Below are 25,303 nucleotides of genomic sequence, written 5' to 3'. Positions count from 1 at the left end.
AATAACATTTGCAGGTTCTAGGGTTGGGACTTGGATGTATCATTTTAATGGTCTCCATTCAACCCCCTACATCTTTTCCATTCTTCCTCAGTTCTATGATGCTAAGCCTCAATTTCTACTCTCAGTGAAATTTCTAATCTAGTGAACAGGCTAGTAACCTGGCTCATCTGACTCCAAACACTCACATTCCAGTTCTGCAAAGCCTTCCTTCGGGGTGTGAGCCTGGTGTTATCTGGCTGAGAACATTGGCTGAGTTACCTACCTTGCAAAGACTCACAAGCTGATTAGGGCTCCCCTCTCCTCAAATGAGCTCTGATACAGGCAGGCTGGGCTATGGCCATTCTGAAGTATGACTGGTGTGCTCAGGGCAGTTCTGACTGATAGTGGTGGAGAAATGAGAGGAGGTTCCACTGAGAGCCTGTTGTTTGAACTGAGCTGAGAGTATGTGGTTGAATCCCAGAAGCAGGGAGAGGTTGAGTGATGCAAGCTGAGATATGAACTCAGGAAAGACCCCGGAGGGTGGGAAGGTGAGCTGGGAGGACAGGGTTTGTAGGTAGATAGATGTCAGACAGGCTGTGGCGTGTCCACATAAGGTTTCACAGATAGTAGGAAGTAAGGGATCACTAAGAAAACCTACGTTCTTGACCATAGATAGCTATGTGCAGGAGGCCACGGAGATGTGTGCAGTTCTACTCAATCTCTTAACAATGAGCTGGAGTATTTAACTCATTGTTACTCCAGCTTCAATGTCATCTGGGAGCTTAGCTGTAACTCTTAATTATAGTAATTTCTTATTTTTTAAAAACAGTTAAAAAATGTCAAAGTAAAAATATGTGTACAGATGAACATGGGAAAGCTATCAAGTTGACTTGTCACAAATGTCACACATTCACAGCAAGGAGAGGACCTGTCTCCCATAAGACTACACCTAATATTTGCTTTCTGGTCACTGCCAAGAATAACTAGCCACTCTGCCAACTTGCAGTAGCAAGGATAAGTTATTCCTGGTAGAGTCACCCCAAATGTACTGCATTGGTTCCAGCTTCTCATTTATGAGCTTATTTGCTATATACAGTTGTAAATATTCTTTCTCATTATATACTATTCTACTATGTGTACGTATTGAAATTTGTTAATCCATCCCAACTCACTTGTTATTTGAGAGTTTCTGTGAGCATTTTTCTATACATCTTTCAGTGACTTCACACACGTTTCTGTTCATGTGAATTGTTGGAATATTTTTCCCTACGAATACTACAAGTTTTCCCAAGTGAATATTCTGAGTCTTTTTAAAAAATTACTAAGGACTCAGAGTATGGCTCTGAGTGAGGTACCTGCTGTGCAAACATGAGGACTAGAGTTCAGAGCCTCAGAACTCATAAAAATCAAGGCACACACTTGTAACTGGAGATGTGGGAGAAATGGGCGATTCCTTAATCTCACGTACCAAACCAATGAGACTCGGGCTCACTGAGAGACCTCATCTCAACAAATGATGGGGCAAACAATCCATGAAAAAGACCAGATGCCAACCTCTGGCTTCAACATGCACATGCACACGCACACTAACACACCAACATATGTGCCTCAATAAACATGAAAAAGAAAACATTACTGGAGTTGAGAGGTATACAAGAGCAGGGAAAGAATCTAATGAGACCCACCTCTTTCCACCAACACTCTGCTTTTCCTAGCCTGTGCTCCTTCCTGTTATTTTGAAGCGAATTCCAACCATTTTATCATTTGATCCACAGCTGGTTAAATGCAGAAATGCAGAATCCGTGGATGACGTGGCTTGACTGTATTTATAAAGGTCACATCAAGGTTCACATGTGAGGCAAAACAATTTATAGATGTTGACATACATTCAAAGCAAAAGTCAGATAATGTTTGGTTGTGTCTTTTTAAAATGATCTCCTATGGTGGTTCTGATGGCTGGGATCTTATTCATTCAACCTGTTCTCCAGTAAGTTTCAACTTTTGAGAAAGAATCCAATATTTGTGGCTTGAAATTTTCACATATCAGATGCATCTTTCCATGCTTGTTCTTATTATAATGTTTCCTAAGTTTAAAAAAAGCTTCTTTTCATCAAGGAATTTAAAACACCCATTGGCTAATAGTTTGATGTGTAGCCAAGACTTAAATTTTGTTTTTATTATGAGTTAATTGAAGTTCCAAAATTAGTGTTTCTGATATAAATCACACAATGCATCCTGTATAATTTTAGGTTTCTTTGTTTTGATTTCTTTGAAGTATAGCAAAAGCGAAAATGCTTACAGTTCAGAGTTCCAGATTCGTGGTTTATTTTTTCCTTATATATCCATATCACTGGCCTTTATTAAGGCTTTATATTTGATTTATGTCTGTGTGTGTGGTGATGGGAATTGAACCTAGGGCCCCAGGGCCTTTGTGATACATGTAAGGCCAGTGCCCTCCCATTGAGCCACATCCTCATCTCTTTGACTTTTTTTTGTTTTAAGCACTCAAAGTCTTTCCATTCATGTTTCTTCACTTCAGGTGATATTTAGTCACAACACATAAACTGTACTTATTATATATAAAAAGCAGAAAACAGCTTGTTAGCAAACTTAGTGTCATAGGCTGAATTTTTATTTGACCACAATTTGTATATGGAAGTCCTAACTCCCAGTATCTCATTTGCAAATTAGAGTCATTGAAGATGTAATTTGTGGTTAAGATGAGGTCATACTAGAGTAGGCTGACGGGTGTGTGTGTGTGTGTGTGTGTGTGTGTGTGTGTGTGTGTGTGTGTGTGTGTGTTGTGTGTGTTTGTGTGCAAACATGCAAACATGTATGTGGGTGCTCATATCTGTGAGCATATATGTACAGGCCAGAGATCCATATCAGGTACCTTCCTCTATTTTTCTCCATCTTATTTTCTGAGACAGGATCTCTTACTAAACCCAGAGCTTGCTGTTTGGGCTAGACCAGCTGGTCAGTGAGTTCTCAGGATTCTCCTGTCTCTGCCTCACTGGTGCTAGTGTCACAGATGAGGTCTGTGCCTGGCTCTTATCTGGGTGCTGGGGAATCTAAATCCAGGTTTTCATCCTTACACTGAGCCATCTCCCCAGCACGAGGTGTCTGTCCTTTCAGAGGAGCAAATCTGGAGACAGACACAGGGAAAATACTATATCTAGGATGCTGTGTATTCCCTGCCAAACAGGAATAGACCCATCATTTATATCTGGCCTTTACTAGCTCCTGGGGTATAACCATCCTGCTAGGCATGAAGATAGTAAACAAATTTGTGCCCCTCTCTTTGGCTATCAAATCATTGAAACAATGGACCTAAAGAAACTGGAATTCCCCCAAGGGTCTCAAGCAGGGAGAAGGAAAAGGCTGAAGCCCAAGGTCTTCAGAGGGGGAACTTGTCTTCTAGGAAAAGATGCACATAGGCTGTCAGATACCTTGCCGTAGAGACTGGGGCAGACAGTGATGGGTCAATGGCGGGCAGAACCACACTGTGACTGAGACTGATTAGTTATACATATGCCCTGCCTTCTGTTTAAAACCAAACCTCATGTCAGGGCCCAAGCTTTACTTTGGGGTCACTGGACTTCTTTGTCCCTCTTTCTTTCCAATGTGGGCACACTGAGTAAATCTCCTTTCTATGCCTTTTGCCTTATTCATCTGTTTCATTGGCATACTGAGAATGGGTGGCCAAGCCTAGCTTATTAGTGCTGCCAGGATCTCAGTTCTGACGCTAACAATCCCAGTAATGTATAACTTTTAAAGGAAAAATTAACACCTTTTGCTTAGTCTTCTCAGACAGTGTCTCCCTTCACAGCCCTGGCTGGTCTTATATTCACTCAGTCTTATTTATGTTTCTATTGCTGTAATAAAATACAATAATGACAACTTATAGAAGAAAGTATATAACTGGGTTTACAGTTTCAGAGGGTTAAAGTCCATGATGGTGGAGCAAAGGCATGGCACCAGGAATAGCCAAGAGCCCACATCTTGATTATAAGCAGGAGGCAAAGCAAGAACACTGGGAATGGTACAAATCTTTTGAAATGGAAAAGTCCATCCCCAGTGACATACTTTTTCTCCAACAAGGCCACACCTCCTAATCCTTCTCAAACAGTTCCACCCACTGGGTCCACGTAGTCAAACATGAGCCTATGGGGGCCATTCTCATCCAAATCACCACAACTATATAGCTCAGATTGGCCTTGAACTTTTGATCCTCCTGCCTCTGCTTTCTAATTCCAATCCTGTGCCACCTCAACCAGCCGGATTGAGCTTAGTTTTGATTAATCTTTCTAATTTTAAAAGTTTAATTTCTTTTTATAAATTTTGAATTGTATCTACTTCAATTTGATTCTTATTTCCTAATAAATGCAGGTAAGTCATTTTTTTTTTCCTGAGAACATCTGGATTTCATCCTATAGATATTGAAATGTGATAATTTTCTCTAGTAGTTTTTTATTTCTGTTTTGATCATCCCTTTTGTCTAGTGTGCTAATGCCACTTGAGTAACTTTTACCCTATTAAAAAGTTGTGGTGACAATAGTGGAGGTGTAGGTGAGCCAGCAATGAAGTTGTGAGCATGGGAGAGCTGTCCCCATTTCTCATTTGTCTTGTGGCAGCATGGGTAGGGGAGAGTTGACACCCCCATCAACGCCTGGGACAGGCGGGAGAGCTGGTACTGTGGTCATAAGAGTGAGAAAGCCAACCCTAGTAACACAGGTATGAGTGAGGCAGCCCTGAAGTTGTTAACATGGGAGAGCTGTCCCCATTTCTCATCTGGCAGACCATACCTGCAGCTGCCCAGGCCCAGACTCAGGGTTATGACTTGGCCTGCCCCAATATCCACCCCATCTATGACCTGCCGGAGCACATGAAGGGACCTGACCCACAGACCCAAAGCTATAGAATCTCCCACAAAACAAGCTAACAACAGGATATCCAGGAGGAATCCTAGTGAGGACCCAGCATCAATAGTGTAATAGAAACAGAGACCTTAAACCAGACCAATGACTCTTTGCAAGGAACCCTTGCAGGTAAAGATTATGGACAAAGGGGTCTACAGTGTTACTTACTGTGTCACACTGTAGTTTCCAAGGTGAGATTTTTAATTTTCCCCCTTTTTTCTTTTAAATTTTGTTTTAGTTGTGGTGTGTGTGTGTTCAGCAGCAGAGGGTGGATGTGAAGAGTTAGGGAAATGAATGGGGTCAAGATACATGATGCAAAAAGCACATAGAATAAACTTTTTTAAAAAAGTTGTGATGAGCCAGGTGTTGGTTGCACACACCTTTAATCCCAGCACTCGGAGGGAAAAGGCAGGCAGATTTCTAAGTTCAAGGCTGCCCTAGTCTGTAAAGTCAGTTCTAGGACAGCCAGGGCTACACAGAGAAACCCTGTCTTGAAAAAACAAACCAACAAATGAAAGCAGATAAACAAACAAAAAGTTGTGCTAAAGACTAAATATAGTCTTCATCATGTCCTAAAGTACACACAGGCTTTGTCCTGAGCCATGAGCTGTGTCTGGACTTCATTGGAATGCCCTCTATGCATTGTCTCTCCTGCTGTCCTCTGGAACTGTATGTGAAACTTGTGCTCTTAGGATGTCATTGAGACAGTTGCTGGCTGTGCTTCAGAAGGAAACAAACCAAAGGAACAAAGGTGGCTTTTTTCCAGTCTTTAGTTTTTCTTAAACAATTTCCCTGGGTAGTTCCACGTGTCTGCTGCTGGGAAACTGGAGGGCAGTGTCCCCTTTGACCACAGGGGTAGGGTTTTCTGCTGGGGCCTTCTTCATGTATTTCTTCTCCAGCTGGTCTATGTGGATGGGTTCCCTGGGGTGGGCTAGTGTTTGTCTGCATGGGACTCCCAGGTGTGGCTCTTCTGCCCTTTCCTTTCCTTTCTTTCTTAGTCACATGATGGTCTGTTCATATTCCATATTTCTCTGGCAGGGATCCATAAGTTCCTGGATCATGGCTTTATGGTGTCTCATTTGGATGTTGTTAGTGATTGAATATGGTGGGTATGTTAATTGAGCCAAAGGCTCTCTTTGTATGGTCTGGGTTAGGGGAGAGGAGGCGGTTGTGTATGCTTTAATATCCTCTTAGGCATTGGCTGACCCAGAAGCTCAGCCTAATGAGATTTGAATATGAGCATCTGGAGGGTAATTGAGCAAGACATGTTGAGGGTAATTTTCCAGGCCTACTGACATTGTCTTGCATTTCTTTAAAGAAGCACCCCACTCCTCCCCAAATACAACCTGTGCATGGATAAAGCACAGAAATGAGTGTGTGCTTCTGACATTCAAGTCAAATCAAGTTCCCTGACATTGGAAATGACAGCTTCACAGTTCATAATACAGCCACAGGGAGGCCCAGTCCACAATACAGCAACAGGAAGGCCCAGTCTATATATAGCAAGAAGGAGGCCCAGTCCGTAATATAACAACAGGAGGGCCCAATTTTGCTGCAGGCCAGTTCACTCACATGGAAATTGAAACTGAGTGAGGAGTATGTGTCAGATCTGTCCCCTTCTGTGTGGCAGACCTGTCTTCTCCCAGCTGAGGCTGTCACTCACCTGGATCATGGCCCAGGTCGACACTCAGCATATGTAGTAAAGACTGTGATGGTTATGCCAGCTGGCCTCCCCGCTGTTCCTGAGACTCGAGTGCATTCCCCTGTGTCAGGTCTTGTACACCTGTCTTTCCCTTTGGACCACTCTTTTGGATTTGCTTATTTCCCATTTCCCTTCAATTTTTGTTCGGATTACATCCCTTCAGACCATCTCCTACCCTCCTTCCTTCATTTTTCTTCATCTCATATGCCCTAATTTACATTGGTATCCCTGTGGTTTCAGTTATCCATAACCTAAAATTTTTAATTGAAAATTTCAGATATAAACAATTCATAAATTTGCAGGTTGTATGTTGTTGATGTGTGATGAAATCTTGTATCTTCCTGATCCATTCTGCCCAGGACATGAATCATCCCTGTATCCAGTATCCATGCTGTATAAGCTACCTGACCATTAGCCATCTCTACTGTCCCATTTATTGGTGTGGTGTCGGCAATGCTTGTGTTCAAGTAACCCTTATTTTCCTAAATAATGGACCTGAGACACAGGAGTAGTGATGCAGGTGGTTTTATTGCAGTAGTGTGTTATAGTTCTTTTGTATATTAGTTATTGCTTATCCTTTGCTGTGCCTAGTTATAATTAGATTGCACATAAAACAGTATATCAAAACAAAACAAAACAAAACAAAAGCCAGTATATCTAGGGTTTAGTACTATATGCAGTTTTAGGCATCAACTGGAGATCTTGAATCATATCCCCCCAAATAAAAGGATAATACCTGTATAGGATTTGTCCATTTTATTTCTCAGATCCTAAGCACTTAAGGGAAGGGTTCTACTGACTTTATTCATTTAACTTTACAGTCCTGTATCCCTGGAGCCTGGTATGATCTGTAGAATTTATTGAAAGCTTAGTAAATGTGTTACTGGATGCTCAGTAAACATGTCTGCTCACTTCTGAGTCTGCCTCCATCCATTCTGTCCTGGCTTGCTGGACTGTAGCCACTCTGGCCTTTTAGTTTCCAGAAGCTGTGTGAGCTCCTTCCTGACACTGGGGGCTGTTGCATGAACCTAGCCCTTCTGTATGATGTGTTCCCCTTAGTAGGTGGGTGCTTTCTTGCAGCGCTGAGGTAGGCAGGTAAAGCAGGTCCAGAGCAGTAATTGGTTCTAGGAATAGCCAGCCGCTGGATGCAATTAAGAGAAAACAGAGTAGTACCCTGAAACACTGAAGCTGGCTCTCCAGCAGCACTAGCGTCCATCCTCCCACTTTCATCCTCCTTCCTCTTTCTTCATCTTCACGCAAGCCCCTCTCTACCAGCAGTGATCATAGAGAACAAGGACGGGGTCACATGAAAACTTATCACCGCCATTTCATTTCAATTTTGCACTAGGGTTATGCATGCATTGAACTTTTCTTTGCACTTCAGATATTTACCCCCAGTAGGGTTAGTAGTCACGAGATACCATTTTCAAAGGCTTGGAGAGACTTACAGCCCACCAGAAGGTCTGCAATGCCCTATGCTACCCGTGTAGTGTGGTAAGCTGAGCTGTAAGTGGTATGCATGTATTCTAACACATGTTTCTGATAACTATGGAAGGTGCATTTTCCCGGGTTTTTACTTTCGCCGTTTGAGGAGTTTATCTGTGAAAGGATTTTGTCTACTTCTACAGAGGTCTTGTTTTTGTTTGTTTGGTTGTTTTTTTTTTAATTTTTTTATTAGCAATTCCTCCACAGAAGAGCTTTGTATAGAACTCTGTGCCTCACTTGCTCACTGAGAACTGGCACTAATTGTGCCACTTGGTGTGAGGGAACTCGTCATTTAGGAGAGATCATAAGCATTGGTTGATTAAAGAGAACTAAGGCTCTGGGAGATGAAGCTTGTTTACTTAGGGCCATGCCACCAAGCTAATAAGACAATCAGGAAAAAGGACAAGGGGTGGGAGGGGGTGAACTGTGTAGGGGTGGGGATGGATGCTGGCTTCTGGAGGACTCTTAGCATACAGAGGCAGGGCATCTCCTATGCCACTCCCAACTGAATTCCTGGTGCTTTGAACACAGTGGAAACTCCTGTTACATTTAAATGCTTTGTTGACTACAGAAACTTGTTGCTGAATTATTCCTTGCAATGCTATTAATCTCAAGCTTGGCAGACTGATCTACTTTATTTCCATTTCACAGAAAGTGTATTTCCTGTAAGATGTACAGCAACAAATAAAAAGGGGTATATGTTTACCTATACATAACTGTAAACATTTGGCCTGCTGTTTGTCAAACTATTGTGTTATTGGTTAACAGAGTTTAAATCATACCATATTCCCACGTAGAATGCAAATTAAGACATGACCTAGAGGAAAAAAAAAGGTATTGATCAAGTTTTGAACCATTTACCTATGTCTCCTCTGAGTGCATATTATCTAGAACTGTTTGCATGTGAGGGTTCAATGATTATTATTATTATTATTTTATTAATGCAACTTTTTTAAAAAGGCTCTGCATTTGCAAGCCATCCTGAAAGCACACAGAGAAGTAAGGAAATCAGGTTTTATCTGATGCTGCATGCCCGGGGTCTTCACTGTCAATGATGATTTGCAGTTGTATTTTAAGTATGTAAGAAGCTTTTGATTATCCATTCCACCCCACCCACCTTCCTAGCTTAATAAGGAAGCAGAGGGGAAAGGCATAAAGAAACTAAATGAACGAAAACCTAAAATTTAAGTACCATACTTACATTTCTAGATTCTTGCTGTTCTCAAGGAAAATTCTATACTCCCACTTAGATAGAAGCAAACTTTAGTTTCTTGGATCTCATTCATGTCTTGTCTAGGGCATGTGAGTTTTATGGAATACTTGGCACAGATGCACAGTCCTGGGTTGGGGCTATGGGATTTATGTGGGAGAGAGAACATTTTCTTCCTTAAGAAACGAACAATTTCCTTGATGGCAGAAACAAGATGTATCGATGTTAAATAAGTAGTCTAGGTAAGACAGAGATTGTGTTACACGAATGACACAAGTGTGTAATGAGTTATAAGTATTTGATGTTAGAGGAGTCAGCTACACACCTCAAATTTAACTTGGGAGAATTGGAATGGTACAATTGATGGAAGTGTAGCATAGGCAAGCCTGAGAGGGGGGAATGGGTGAGTCTGTTTGAGGGCCCAGATGGGGCTGGATTAAAGGGGCTTTGAAGGACATGTAGTTACAACTGTCTGCTGTGTTCTTTTTGTTTGTTTTGAGGCAGGCTTTCTTTGTGTAGTCCAGGCTATCCTGGAATTCACTCTGTAGACCAGGCTGGCCTCTAACTCAGAATCCACCTGTCTCTGTCTGCTAAATAATGGGATTAAAGGTATGGGCCACTACTACCCAGCAGTCTGCTGTGTTCTTATTAAGAACTAGGCATCTTGCTCAACTTCTATGTTTTCAATGATTGATGCATGTTATCATCTCCATTCGACAGGCTCAGGGAAGTTAAACAATTTACCAAGCTGTACCAAGTACACAACACAAAAAGTCAGACCTGAGATTTGAATTCAGAGTTACTCAGTTACAGTGACTATACAGTTTGTTACATGCAGTGACACAGCTTAAGAGAGAAAGAAAGTGTTGGCAATGGTTAAGTCAGGACAGTGGCTGTAAACGAGGACTGTCTGCATGAACAAAGTTCTGGCTTTGCTATTTGTGATCCTTCGTCCACAAAGTCTATACTCACTTTGATTCGAGTTGGTCACACTGTAAACAGCTCAATGACAATGAAGGGAGACAGTGTACAAGGCTACATATGGGTTGCTGTATCTAGGAGCCCTATGTGGAGTGGAAGGGAGAGGAAAGGCCAAAGGAATAAATAGCAGGTGTTTTCACTAAAATCAGCCAGCTTGGATGAAAGTCTGAACTGGGTGCTGCTGGTAACAACAGCTTGACATTTGCAGATGAGGAAACCATGGCCCAGAGTCATTAAACTCAAGGCCATCTGCCCAAGGTTCTACTGCCACTAAGGGGAGGGACCAGGGTTCTCTGACTAGTATTTCTTGCCTTTCCTCATTGCCTGTGTTGGATTTGTTATTGAAGCAGTGCCAATAACTTCAGTCCATTAATGCTGCAATGCCAACCTTGTACCTGCTGGTCCTTTTGTTTAGTTGACATGCTTCAAGGTTTTTCCTTCTCTGTCAGGATGCGGTGGCTCTCATATCCTCTGCTCTAGCAGATCTTTCTCCTGTACCTTCTCATATTAAGCCGTGTGTGTGTGTGTGTGTGTGTGTGTGTGTGTGTGTGTGTGTGTGTGTGTGTGTGTGTGTACACGCTGCATAACATTCCTGCTATTCAATTTACTTATCTATCTTTCGAGACCCGAAAGCCCATCAAACATGGATTGCGTCTCTTCAGCTCTGTGGCCTTAGCACCCAGTACAGGGTCTGAACACATTTGGGCCAATCAAATATTTTTCTTTTTTTGTTTTTTTAATTTTAATCTTTAGTTTGATTTAAACATTGCTTTTAGTATGATGATAACATCAGCCATACAGAAAGGGCTCTGGAGAGTCGTTCATAGCAGCACACACCTGCGGCTCTTCTTTGCTTCTGAAGGCTCCAGAGCAGCCAATATTGCTTAATCAAGCACATTCTTAGGCCTTTCTGTGTGAGGGCGGAGCACTCCACATACATGACAGCCTTCAGATCCCAGCCAGCTTTTCAGCAGTCTCTGGAGTGATAGGCTTCTGTTTGTTTTTGGCAAGTTTCTCACCAGTAGAGGGGTCATCTCTGAGATCAATTTGGGTTCCAAAGAGCAAGAAAAGAGTCTCTGGACAGTGGTGAGTTATCTCAGGCACCCACTTCTCTTCCACATTTTCAAACGAGGATGGAAAGACCACTGGAAACCATACTAGAAAAACATCTGTTTGTAGGTAATTCAGTGGTCATAGTCTGTCATAATCCTCTTGCCCTGAAGCATCAAATGTCCAAGAGTATAAGACTCTCCACCAATCATAACTGTGACTGCAAAGTTGTCGAAAACAGCTGGTACATATTCAGATGAAATTTGTTTTTTTGTGTAGAATATCAGGAGACATGTTTTACCAACAGCACCATCGCCAACAACAACACACTTAATTATCTGCATTGCAGAAATAGTTTTGTATCCACTTTTAATATTTTAAATTAGATGTTGACTTCAGCTTCTCCTCCGGGGCCCAATCAAACATTTTTGAGAATGAACTTGGACCTTATCTTTGTATGTGTATGGGACTTTACAGCTGGAAGGGGAAGTGACAGCTTCATCTGCAAGGTTACAGAGAGGAATATGAGAGATGGCCACTGTTACTTGGCATCTTTCTGATAACAGTTGTAAGGTAGCAGCGAGTCTCTTCTTATTTTAGAAGTGGTGAAGCAGAGCCTGGGGAGTGTCTGTCATTTAACACATATTTCAACCAGTTACATAGCTTGTTAGTGCTGGAGGCTCATGTCATGTCACACACATGCTCTGCTTCCCCTGCAAGCCTGCCTGATGCACAGAGCTTGGTAGGTGATTGGAGGTGTAGAGCAAGGGTCTAAGACCTTCGGGGTGAGTTAGAGCTGAAGGAAGAGCATCAGTCCCCTAGGACAGGGACTTAGGCACACCAGGACAGGCACTTACAATCTTCAGAAAACTTTGTGTATTGATGTACGGTTAACATACTCCCCTTTCTTTCCTTCCCTCTGTCTCTCTCTCCCTCCCTTCTGTTCTCCTTCCCTCCTTTCCCCCCCCCAGTCTCCATCAACATATGAATTAATTTAAAGAGCATACATTTCTCTTACTCGGCACAACTGGGGTTATCAATGGCACTTGGTTAGATTCTTTATGCTGAAAGACTATGGCGATTGCTCCAGGTCACTTATCTTGCACAAGATAATGTAAATCTGATTTTACATGTACAGGAACCAGAATTTTAATCATATTTTTTGTCAGGAATTATATTATGATATTTTGTTTTCAGTCTGAAGCTGGTCTGGATATAGAAAAATATGCCAATAATTTATTTATTTATTTATTTATTTATTTATTTATTTATTTTTGGTTTTTCGAGACAGGGTTTCTCTGTGTAGCTTTGGAGCCTATCCTGGCACTTGCTCTGGAGACCAGGCTGGCCTTGAACTCACAGAGATTCGCCTGCCTCTGCCTCTCGAGTGCTGGGATTAAAGGCCTGCGCCACCAACGCCCGGCTGCCAATATTATTTTTAAGATTTATTTATCATGTATACAGTGCATGCCAGAAAAGGGCACCAGATCCCATTACAGATGGTTGTGAGCCACCATGTGGTTGCTGGGAATTGAACTCAGGACCTCTGGAAGAACAGAAGAACATCTCTCCAGCCCCACCAATAATTTTTTTTTAATTAAAAGCTTAAAAATTATTTTCACAAGACCTGGAAGTATTATAGACCCTCCACTCTTTTCTCGCCATAATACACATTGTCTCCAGGAGGCCATTCTCACTGTCAGGCCTTTGTTGTATATAATAAAATGGATTTACGTGATTCACAGTTGCACAGCCTTGTCATTAAAGTCATGTGGTCTCCGGTGGAGGTCAAACACCTAACTGGTATCACATATCTTTCAGGGGTTCTCCAGACAAAATTTTCCCCACGAAGAATAGAAACAAAGGCTGGAAATGAAATTATCCTCTCAAGGCATGTGTAGAGGTGGACACATGTAGGAATCCATGAGTACATTGGCAGTGGTCATTAACTTCCTCAACCAGGACTCATCATGGGCTGCCTTGCTAGAGCCCCAGACAGCACCACTTAGAAGGAACCAGCCCCCTGCAGCTTCTCCATACAGTAATAGAACCCCCAGTCCTATTTGCTTATCTGAGAAGCAGCTTTGTTAAGCATTCCCAGCTCCAGGAGTCACCAGAAATCTTCCAAAGGCCTGTATAATATCATGGCTTCCTTTGAAGGGGGTGGAAATGACTGAAGTGTAGCTTAATAACAATCTGGCTTGGGTCAGACAGCATGCAGAGTGGGCCCAGGTAAAGTAAATCACCATCCGTGGATTGGTGTGAGCACATAGTTGGCAGAATCTGAAAGGGCCAGATTGGTTCCAGATGATTTCACAAGCAGAACTTCCTCTATAGCCGTTTTCCTTGATTATCCATTGTACTAACTAGTTTTATGTCAACTTGACACAGCTAGAGTGATCTGAGAGGAAGGAACCTCAACTGACAAAATGCCTCCATAAGATCTGGCTGCAGACAAGCCTATAGGACATTTTCTTAATTAGTGATTGATAGGGGAGGGCCCAGCCCCTTGTGGGTGGTGCCATCTGTAGGCTGGTAGGTCTGAGTTCTATAAAAATCTGAGGCTGGAGAGTTGGCTCAGAGGTTAAGAGCACTGGCTGTTCTTCCAGAGGTCATGAGTTCAATTCCCAGCAACCATACGGTGGCTCACAAACGTCTTTAATGAGATCTGGGGCTTTCTTCTGGCATGCAGGCAGAATACTGTATATATAATAAATAAATAAACCTTTAAAAAGTGTAGGCTCCACAAACTATGGAAAGCAAGTCAATTTACAGTGCTCCTCTGTAGCCTCTGCGTCAGCTCCTGCCTCCAGGTTCCTGCCTGGTTTGAGTTTCTCCCTTGGCTTCCCTCTGTACTGTGATCAAGACATGTAAGCCAAATAAACCCTTTTCTTCTCAACTTCCTTTGATCATGAAGTTTTATTGAAGCAAGAGTAACCCTAAGACATTCCTCTAGAGAGCAAATGAGTATCTTAGTTAATCTAGTAAAAGCCAATGTCCACGGAGAGGCTCTCCAGCCAGTTTAAGATGAAGAACTAAATATGGTCAGGAGCTGACAAAAGGAGAAAAAAATAGTCAAAAGTTGTTGTTGGCGTGCCCCTATCCTCACCCCCACATTGTTCTGACTGCTTCAAACTTCTATGCTGAAGTAGTTTTCCTGCTCAGCCTCCTGAGGGTCAGGACTACAGGTATGCATTGTTGCACTCCACTGTATTTTAGAGAAAGGGAAAGAGGCTCTCCCTGACTAATTTCATTATGAACTTAGATGTGGGAACATACACTTCCTAAGTATGATAAAACTGACTTGGCTTCTAAATGTCTGAAGCATCAATCCATTAAAAAACAAGCCAAACAGCATGGGACTGATCCAGACCCCATGGACATGGGTTTCAGTGAGGAGACCTCGGAAGTCTACAGGACCCCCTGTAGTAATTCAGTACTTATCGCATAGGTGTGGACTTTGGGAGCCCAATCCACATAGTGGGATACTCCCTGAGCCAAGACACACAGGGGTGAGCCTAGGCCCTATCCCAAAGGATACCATAGACTCTGATGACACCCTATGGAAGGCCTCACCCTCTCTGGGGAGCAGAAAGGATATGTGATAGGTAGGGTTTTAGTTGGGTGGGGTGATAGGCGAGGAGGGGAGGGAGAGGGAACTGGGATTGACATGTAAAACAATCTTGTTTCTAATTCAAATAAAAAAAACATCGGGGGTTGGGGGGTGATAAAAAAAACAAGCCAAAACTTTAGTTGGGATTTGATTAGTCTCACCCAGGCATTTTGTCACAAAAAACTGCAAAGTCCAATAAGGCTTCGCAGGAATTCAGACTTTAACTGTACTGGCCACAGGACTCAGGAGTCCAGCAGCAGACACATACATCATTGTAGTGATGGCAGGCATATTTAACCCATCAGGATTGCTGGAAGATAATATTGACATTTCCCCCCAATTTCTCAAAATGACACTTAACCTTTCAGCAACTATTTCTTTAGCTCTGTCATTTCCAATGGAAATCTTCTCAGAAGCCTTGGAAATCAGTGGCCTCCAAGCAGAGACCAATATCATCATCAAGTACAGCTCTTTTTTTAATTGAATGTCCCCTCCCACCCTTGCACTGCCTGAGACCTGGCTGCTGCCCTTACCTTGGCATTGAGAAATCACATTGTCAAGAGATCAGCTGTTAAGGACACTGGCTGCCTTTCAGAGGACCCAGCACTTACATGGTGGCTTACAACCATCTCTAACTGCAGTTCCAGGGGGTACAGTGCCCCCTTTGGGCCAACATGGGTACTTCTTGCACACAGTGAGCATACATGCATACTTATGGACATACACGAACACCTATACAAAACCATATGGATACAAGACATTCTTCACAAAGTTTGGAAAATAGGGTGTAAGAGTATAGAGTTTAGTAAAAGCCTGATCCTCTCAAGTCAGAGGCTCATCCCTCAACTCTTGTATGATTGGTCAATGCTTCTTCTGATATTAATTTTTAAAGTAAAAAAAAAAATAGTTTTCTATTAGTGATGGTTCACTTTCCTGCATTGAAGCAAGGCTGCTCTGGGCTGTTCTGCTTGGTCACACCTGCTGCCCTGATAACTGTGGTGGTTCCCCTGCAGGCTTTACAGCAGGCAGGGGAAAAAAATGATCCATAAAGAGAACAGAATGAAACTTGGCTCAGCCTGATTTTATTGTAACTGGTGCTGGACCAGGACTTCTAGAGTCCAGCCCAGATCTTTTTACTTTAGCCATATTTAAGCACAGCGCAATTTTTGATAGAAGTATTCAAATAACAATTAACTTAGCTCCAAGGGAACAACAATTTAAGGCATGTTTACATTGAGATTCTTTACAAAGTACATCTGGCTTCTGTCACAAGAATGGGTACAGTTCACTCAGAAATAGTGCCCAAGATTTAGGGTCTAGGAAGATTAATAGAGGTAAACATAACACCTGTGGTGTCAGGATTAGTCTGGCCCTAAGATAACACAGGAGTCACTTAGGCTGTTGTTGTAAAAACACAAGTGACATAACTCATAAGTGTGGGTTTTATGGTCTAAAAGCAATGCTCAAGATTTAGGGGGAAAGTCTTGGATAAGTAAAACCATAAATTCTGGGAGATGAGGCAGAGCCTGTCTCTTTAGACATCAAAGGATCACCAGGTTGTCAAACTAGATCATTCCAGGCATTCCAGGAAGAGCAGCTGTGGCGTTCATTCCACTGAAGAGGTGAGCTGTGTGCTTGACTTTCCTGGCTTCTCCAGTGCTTATCTGTGAGCACAAGGCCTTTTTGCCCTCACACATAACTATTTTCACAATGACCAGCAGCCAGTTCCAACAGAGAGACAGTTTTTTTAATGCAATTTAGTCAGGCCAAGGTATCCAGTAACTTCATCTAACACTAGCATGTGTGCATTTTATAGATGGGGTCAACACTGAAAATTAGTTGACTTTATATTTAGGTGCTAGAGAGCAAACTGGATCTAGAGTATGCTAAGTATGTACTTGGTCACTGTGTTTTGCCCTCAACTTACAATTAGTTGATAATATAGATGGACATCATATAGCAAGTGAAAATCTTAGGAGCAAACAAAACAAAACAGGCTTCTTGAGGAGTTCTAAACTGGACTTGGCAGTTTTGCATATCAAAATTCCTGGGTGAGATCAATCAAATCCCAGCATCAACACTCGCCTGAATGTCCATCCACCCTGTCCTGTGGATTTCAGGCTTGCCAGCAGCCATGATACCTTAAAGTTAATCTCCATGTTCCTGTCTCTATCTGTAGACAAGCATCTCTGTCCCTCAGTTCCCTTGGTCATTTTGTATTTTTGGAGAATCCAGATGGAGACAAGCAGTTCTGCCAGGTTTGGAGATTAGGGTGGAAGAATGTTGTCTTAGTTAACTGCTGCTGTGAAGGGACACCATGGTCACATCAATTCTTTTTTGTTTGTTTGTTTTTTTGATACAGGGTTTCTCTGTATAGCCCTGTCTGTCCTCAAACTCAGAGATCACCTGTCTCTACTCCCAAGTGCTGGGATTAGAGGCACAAGCCACTGCTGCCCTGCAACCACAGCAACTCTTTTAAAGGAAAACATTTAATTGGGGCTGGCTTACAGGTTCAGAGGTTTAGTCCATTATCATCATGCCGGGAAGCATCCAGGCATGCAGGCAGACGTGGTACTGGAGAAGAAACTGAGAGTTCTACATCTTGATCTACAGGCAGCAGGAAGAGACTGACTTGAGCCCATCCCTCGTGACATACTTTATCCAACAAAGCCACATTTACTCCAACATGGCCACACCTTCTAATAGTGCCACTCATTATAGACCTATGTGGGCCATTTTTTTTTTATTCAAACCAGCACAAATGCAGAGTTCAGTAAAAGCCCATCCTCTCAAGTCAGAGAGTCAAGTAAACCCATCCCTTGAATCTGAACTCCCACACTGTTTGGACATGGCAGCCAGGTGAGCCTGTGAGGTCATGCCCAGCTCCCTTGGGTCTATCTGGTTTGGAGGTGGGGTGGGTGGCATAAATATGCCTTTGTTTTTATGCTTATGTTTTTAGGTGCTTGGGATCAAATTCAGGATCTTATGCATACTATGTAAGCACTCTTCCTATGACCTCCACCAAAGATGTTATATTGTGCATGTGTGCCTATGTGTGTGTGCCTGTGTCTGAGCACACATGGTGCTCAAGTGATATGGGGCATGTGCAGAGGTCACAGGACAGCCTTCGGTGCTGGTTTCTGTTGTCCACACTGGCACATACTATGCTGACTTACAGATCCTGTCAGCAAATCTAAGAGCATTTAAGCTCATCATAAGTCTGATGAATCAACAGCACATAATGGTATCTTTTAAGTTCCCCATGCACTTTACAAGGGAGTGTTACAGGAGGGTTTCACTGCTCCCAGCTTGAGACAGAACCTGTGTATGTATAGAAAAAAAAAAGCCAGTTAGGGAAAAGAAACAATCTTGAGGGCAAGAGCAGGCTGCCCCTGCTTGTTGCTGCTTCTAGTTTGAATCATCACCTCCTTCTCCATATACAAGTTCTAGAAAGATGTCCAAAGTCTAACTCCCAGGTATCCCCAGGATGCATTTAGCATATTTCTCCATTGATGCTTCTTAGTCTCTTGCCTTGCAGATTGTGATAGTGGCTTCTGACCTACATCCCCAACACAGAAACAGGGAGGTGATAGCACGACTTACTGGCTACAGCTAGATGGATTGAAGTCCAAAGCAATTGCTTTGACCCAAGGCTGGGATGCAACCTGCTTAACTCAGAGGTCCCAACGCTTTGAGGAGTCAAATGACTCTTTAGTTATTTAACGGTTATTTTGGTTCACCAAGAGGCTCCTGTTTTTATTTGTCCATACTTATCAAGTTTGGAACTAGACTGGAGAATTCTTAACGTTCATTTGCTAATTAACTTAAAAGTAAGTATAAAGAATTCCTTCCAAACCAGGCATGGTTCATATACCTGTAAACCCAGCCTGGGTGAGGGTGGGCTAATGCAGGAAGATTCTCATGATTGTAAGGCAGGTCTGCACTGTTCAGTAACACTCTCTCAAAAACTCCAAACCAACCAAGCAAACCAAAATGTCCAGCTTTTCATATATAACAATTAAAAAGTGAGGAGAATGACATTGACTTCTACATTTTTTTTCAAATCTCTTTAACCTCTGGCTTAATGGGAATCAGCTGCTTTCTTGTGTCTATGTTCCAGTTCAGTCTGTCTCAGTAGACAGTGGGACATCTGGTCATGCAGAGATGTGTAGCAAAAGTCTCTTAGTCATTTCTGTGATTCTGGGTATTTTCTTTGACATTACTCAAACTGGTAAGTGTTCATCTTTTATTTTTTGTGTAGCTTTGTAGACCAGGCTGGCCTCGAACTCACAGAGATCTGCCTGCCTCTGCCTCCTGAGTGCTGGGATTAAAGGTGTGTACCACCACTGACCGGCATAAATGCTCATCTTTTAAGGCTGTTTTCAGTATGGGTTGTGAATTAATTTTTCCTCCTTTAATGTATTCAAATCCATAGGTCCATCATCCACTTTTCCACAGAGGATTTGTAACAACTTATATTTTCAACTGAAGAGTGACTCATTGAATGTTTCAGGTCTTCTGATGTGGACATGTCTCATTTAAAAACCAGTTTATTGTCTTTGCACCACTTATGTGGCCATGGATGCCTCCACTTACTGACATGGAGGCATTGGATCCCCTGGAGTTGTGAACCTGCATTGTGGATGCTAGGAATTGAACCAAGTTCCTCTACTGGAGCAACCAATGCTCTTAACTTCTGAGCTGTCTCTTTATTCCCAACGCACTTCATTTTTGTAATAGCTACTAATCATAACAAGCAGGCTTATTAATGGGAGTTGATGTGGTATGTCCTTCTGTGAGCTGTGAGTATGTGTTGCTTTTATTGGTTGATGAATAAAGCTGTTTTGGCCAATGGCCAGACAGAATATAGTCAGGCAGGAAATCCAAACACAGTTACAGAGAAAAAGAAGGCAGAGTCAGGAGATACTATGTAACTGCCATAGAAGTAAGATGCCAGAACATTAGGGTAAGCCACAGCCATGTGGTAATACACAGACTAGTAAATATGGGTTAATTTGAATTGTGAGAGCTAGCCAGTAATAATCCTAAGCCAAGCAATTATATTTAATACTAACCTCTGAGTGATTATTTCATAAGCGGCTGCAGGGTGGGATAGAAACAGGTCCAGTGGGACTGAGTGAGACAGAGGAAAACTTTCAACTAAGGGGATTATTGTAAAACTCTAATTTTGGCTTCAAAGCTCCATTTTTATCATTGTTAACATGTTCTGTCATTAGTTTTTTTGTTTTTTTGTTTTTTTGAAGCTGTAGGTTGTACCCCTGAAATTTAGGGAAAATATCTGAAAGATGCCCAAATCAGAGTAAATGGTTTGCCAGAACAGTCTTTCTTTTGACATCAACAAAAAAAATGGTATTTCATGAAAAGGCGGCTAGTTTAGCTTATACTGACTGCTGGTATAGTGTTTTGCTTTTGTTTTTTGCCCTCAAGACTTGGTACCACCATAATGTGGTGTGCAGAAAAGAGTTTCATGCACAGTCTCCATTTTCTTATGCAGAGTAATTAAAAAATGTGAACTTACAGATCAGGGTTTAATAGATGTGATATTAATGCTTTATCAAGAATGCTTTTCATGTTGTATGTGCTTTGTAATGAATGGTAATAATCTGGGAATGTTAGCTACTGCCACTTTGCTTTATGCAGTGTCGCCAGCCTTCATCTGCTATTGTTTCTACACCTTAGTACAAATGTCAACCTAGCAAAAAGGCAAATCACACCTTGTTTCAACCTGGCCATATCTTGGGGACTCTAAGGGTGTCCCAAACTATACCCGGAAACCCTCTGACTTAGTCCAGTAAAGACCCATCTTTGTATATGTAGTAGGGCTCTCAGACAGTGTTTTACTTTATTTTATTTGTTTTCAGAGGAAAATTGAATGGATGTTACACTGTTGCAATTTTCCACACTGTGGTTTTTGAATTAGTAGTAACAATAGCACACACCCAGACTCAGGATACCAATTTATTGATTGATACTAAGACCCTAACCCTAAACTCTGAGAGTTGAGACTTATCCATCATCTCCCTTTTCCAATGAGGTTGTTTGTGGCAATTAGTTTTATGCCTAATATTAGACACTAAGCAGGTGAGAGAGCTTGAGACCACCCCTCCCCCACATCTATGTATATGTGGGGAGGCTGGGGTGGTGAGCAAGGCTGTGTGTGTGTGTTCACGGGCATGCATGCCCACAATTGTGCATGCACATACATGTGTTCATGGAGGCCAATGGATAATGTTCCTCAGGGAACACCATCCACCTCTTCTGAGTCCAGGTTTCTCAGTGTGACCAAGGACTCACTAATTCTGCTAGACTGTCAGGCTAGTGAGTCCCAGGAATTGTCCTGTCTGTTCCCCAAGACTTGGGATTGCAAGTGCACGCCTGTCTGCATAGCTTTTCACTTGAGTGCTAGGGATCACATTCAGGCTGTCATGTTGTTTGGTAAGCACTTTACCAAATGAGCCGTCTCCTAAGCCCCTGGACTAATTCTTCTGGTGTTGTAGATAGAACTTGGGTATTTGAACATTTTCCACTCTGCTATCATGCTACATTCCCCTCTAAACTATATCAAGAACCCAGTGAACATAACTTGGTAAACATATTTGGATACATAGATGGCCATTCATTTAAAATATTTCATCAATAACAGAAACTTCAGTGAAATTCTACCAGGAACCCGAGAATAATGTTGAGTGGCTGCAGGATGGAGCAGCCCACAGGTAGTAGGATGGAATGGGCTTAGCTTGTCAGAATTCCCAGTCCTTTTCCTGCAGCATGGCCTTTGTACCTTGGTTTGGGTCTCAGCTGTGCACAGGACAAAATTGCTTCCCAGAAAGACCCATCAGCTCATGTTGTTTTCCAGCAAGTGTCTGAACATCTTTGTTTTCATGGGCATCTTTTAGTGGTAGGTACAGGTCAGTGTGAGACAACAGGCAGAGCACCAAAGCTCAGTTGTGCATTGTGATGGGATGGGAAAGAGCCTGTCTAAAAGGGAGACCTTGACCTGCCCTGACTTTCCCATCAACCCCTGGGATTCTTTGTCCCACATAGGATTCCCATTGGGATTCTTTGTCTCTCATGATGTGGGCATCAATTGTCTGAAATCATGCCTTGGTGGATCTTCTGAGGAAGCCCTGGTTCTTGTCCAGTTTGGGTCTAAAACTTGTTGCTAGAAAATGCCCCCCAAATGAGAATTGATGGAAAAGTGAACATTTTTCTACAGTGTTCACACACTGCTTAGAGACAGGAGGATGGATTTCTCATGTTAACAACTCTCAGATAGGGCTGGCTTTTAGGACTCATTTGTAAATATTGCAAATGTTGGAAATAAGTTGTATTTGTGGTTACAAATAAAAATAAAAACTAGCAACTTCAGGGTCAGTGGAATGGCTCTCTGGGTAAGGGTACTTGCCACCAAGCCCAAAGACCCAAGTGTGATCCCCAAAGCTCATGCTGGTGGAAAGAGGGGATTGACTCTTGCAAGTGGTCCTCTGGCCTCCACAGTGTGCTCTTGATAGATGGAGCCCGAGGCCTTGTCCATACTGTGTACCTATCCTACCATTGTGCTGCACCCCCTCAATAAATAAATGCAAAGAAAAATTAGCAAGTTCAGTGTAATGTTAGACTCATTAGTTTGATCATTTACCTATCTTAGGAGACAGGGCTATCATTATAAGGATGCTATGTCCACGTAAAATAATTTATAAGGGCTTAGTAGACCTATGTGTATACCTTGTTTCCTTTTAGTGATAGAGTAATTTTACTATTTTGTGTTTTTTTTCTTTACAGAAATGGTCAGAAAAATCATACAGAGGAATTTTGACTTCTCAGTTGATTCAAAGGAGGTAACCTTTTGTTGTTACTCATTATTAAAAATAGCAAATATGAGAAAAATCATGTCTGGCTGGAATGTAGGTTTTTAAAAAAACATTATTTTATCTGTAATTTGCTAACTCTTTTGACTAAGGATTTTTATGGAATATTGTTTTATCTTATAGATCCCATTTGAGTGGCAGCATAAATTTCAAAATTGGTGGTTGAGGAAAAACACACTATGTGTCATTTGAGAATTTCCTGAAAAGAAATACTAGGGGTTTTTTGTTTTTGTTTTGACTTTTAGCTAAGGGTGAGAATCTCCCTAAGCAGAAATGCTTGAGAATTCTTAGGAGCTAGATGCAAGATGGCAAGAAGCTCTTCTTGAGAACAGTTTGCTCCATAGCTGCTTCTCTCCTGTGCTCATTGCTGGGTTTGCTGGGCAGCTGCGAGGTGTGCATAAGGCTTGAATTAGAGGAATGGTGGAGATAAGGGAGGCTGTTCTTGAACAAACCCCAGCAGGACCTTAATGGTTTCAGGGCAAAGGGCAATAAGGATACAAGCAGGTCTGAAGCAACATTCAAAGAAACAGAAAAAAAAAATCAAGAAATTCTGAGCAGAAGCCCTGCCTACAAGTAGTGACTCTTGACAGAAGTAGAGCGGACAAGGGCATGGGCTGGGTAGGAGGTAGCTCTGGGAGTGCTGGGGGACCAGGTGAGCACTGATGTCAGGTGTGGAAGTGATGAGAGAGAAAAGTGACACAGGCCAGGTAATGGGAGGTGAGAGGTCAGGGCTTGCAGAGAGCACTGAGGGATCACACTGATCTCTGTCCAGCCCATGGGGCACTGCTGACCCGCCCCCTTTACTTCTGTGACCTAAACAGAAGAATTGATTTTGATTTTGGTTAGTTGCAAGTGCAAGACCCAGGAAACATGCAGACAGATCTTTGTGTGGTGGGTGTAGGGTGATAAACACCAGGAAACTGTGTTTGCCATGTTCTTAGCCCTCGGCGAGATGAGTAGGGCATGCTGCTCTTTCCTGTTCTGCTCTGAGGATGGTGCCAGGGGAATAATGAGATGCCAGCACAAGTCTGAATATGAATGCCCACTGCCCCAATTGGCTAATGAGTTCAGACCTTGTAGGTAGAAGCAGCCATATCACACCCTCAGTTTGTGGTAAGTGATACCAGGAAAGGGGGGATGCCCAAGAGGGAAACTGCTTTGGAAGCCATTTTCATCTGTCAGGAGGACCGACTGTGGGACAGGTGAAGTGGGAACTACATTGCCTTCTGCTCACTACCCGGCTAGGATGCTGCAGAGAACGATCCTTCAATGCTCTCACATCACTTTATTGCCAAACTATTGTCCAGATTGGCTCATATCCCTGGGCAAAATATGACTACTGCTTTCCATGTATCTTGAACAGTAGCGTGCCTGATTAATCTGATAGCACAAATGGCAAAGGTTCTTCGGGGAACTGGTAAGAATGGGGACATGACCTCACTTGGGTCCAGGTCTAGAGACTCCTCGGAGTGGTTTGGCCACCTGTTTGCCACCTCTTCAGAGGGCGAAGACACAGTGCTAGTCAGAACTCACATCCCATTTCTGCATGAGGAAAGTACACTCCAGGGATCTTGGAGGGAATTTAGATTGCAGGAATCATTGGGTTTTCTTGTCTGTAATAGGCTCTGGTCAGTATCCGTCATGAGTATAGTATCAGCTCATCCGAAACATGAAGAAGCATTCATGGCAAAGTAACCCTCATGTCACTTGCTGCCATTTCCCTTTTGCAAAGTTTTTGCAAAAGCTTTGTCAGGTACTACTCTCTACTTATCCTACACATAAGGTAACTGAGACTCAGTGTGGCATTAGTAGCAATACCATGGATGTTCCCTAAAGATTTTGATATTGTTCTTCAGGGTGGGCTGGTTACTGCTCTTTTTAAAAGCTCCCTAGATGGTTATAATGGGCAACTGAGTAGAGAATTAATAGGACAGCAAGGTGTGGAAACCTTAAGATTTTAACTGCTGTATAACATAGAAACAAATTTATCCTGTACAACAGCTCATTTGGAAAGAGACCAGTAAAAATGCAACCACTTACGTCTATGGGGGTATTTGTTGTTGCCCTGTCAAATAGATCAGTCAGGCTGACTCTTGGGCTGGAGAAATTACAAAAGAATTAGCCTTTTGTTATAGCTTGTGAGTAGAGTGGCCTTCCTACATACAGTGTGACCATCCACAATAACCAAGTGAGGACAGACTTCCCCAAATTACTCATCTGTAGTCATCACATGAGGGCTCCCTTAAAATAGATACTTGGTCTTCCCCAGTCCTGGACTTATGTACTATAAGGGGAGAGGAGCTTGGGAATTAGTTACACTAGGAGGTTCTTACGGTTGGCAGACATGGGACTCAAAGTTGTGAGTGGTATCAAGCATGTAGACTCACCGAGGAAGACAGAATGGGACTTGTCAGGATGCTCAGGTGACCCTTAGGGACATGTGTATCTGAACTGTCCTCAACCCCCAACATTTTC

General features: G+C 42.5%; 1 protein-coding gene and 1 pseudogene across 2 annotated transcripts in view; one reads left to right on the top strand and one right to left on the bottom strand.

Annotated features, from left to right (window-relative positions):
- The window catches only part of Prom1 (prominin 1), a 95,178-nt gene that overhangs the window by 8,776 nt on the left and 61,099 nt on the right, over window positions 1–25,303 (top strand). For both annotated transcript variants that reach the window (XM_035452750.1, XM_035452749.1), the window contains exon 2: window positions 22,743–22,798. In XM_035452750.1, coding sequence (XP_035308641.1) covers window positions 22,743–22,798 — 56 coding nt within the window. The remainder of the gene's footprint in view (window positions 1–22,742; window positions 22,799–25,303) is intronic.
- Window positions 11,098–11,670, bottom strand: LOC100760628 (annotated as a pseudogene).

The sequence above is a fragment of the Cricetulus griseus genome (genome assembly GCF_003668045.3).
Source record: "Cricetulus griseus strain 17A/GY chromosome 1 unlocalized genomic scaffold, alternate assembly CriGri-PICRH-1.0 chr1_1, whole genome shotgun sequence".
Taxonomy (NCBI): domain Eukaryota; kingdom Metazoa; phylum Chordata; class Mammalia; order Rodentia; family Cricetidae; genus Cricetulus; species Cricetulus griseus.
The sequence above is the reverse complement of the archived record's forward strand: the minus strand, read 5'-3'. Positions and strand labels throughout refer to the sequence as shown.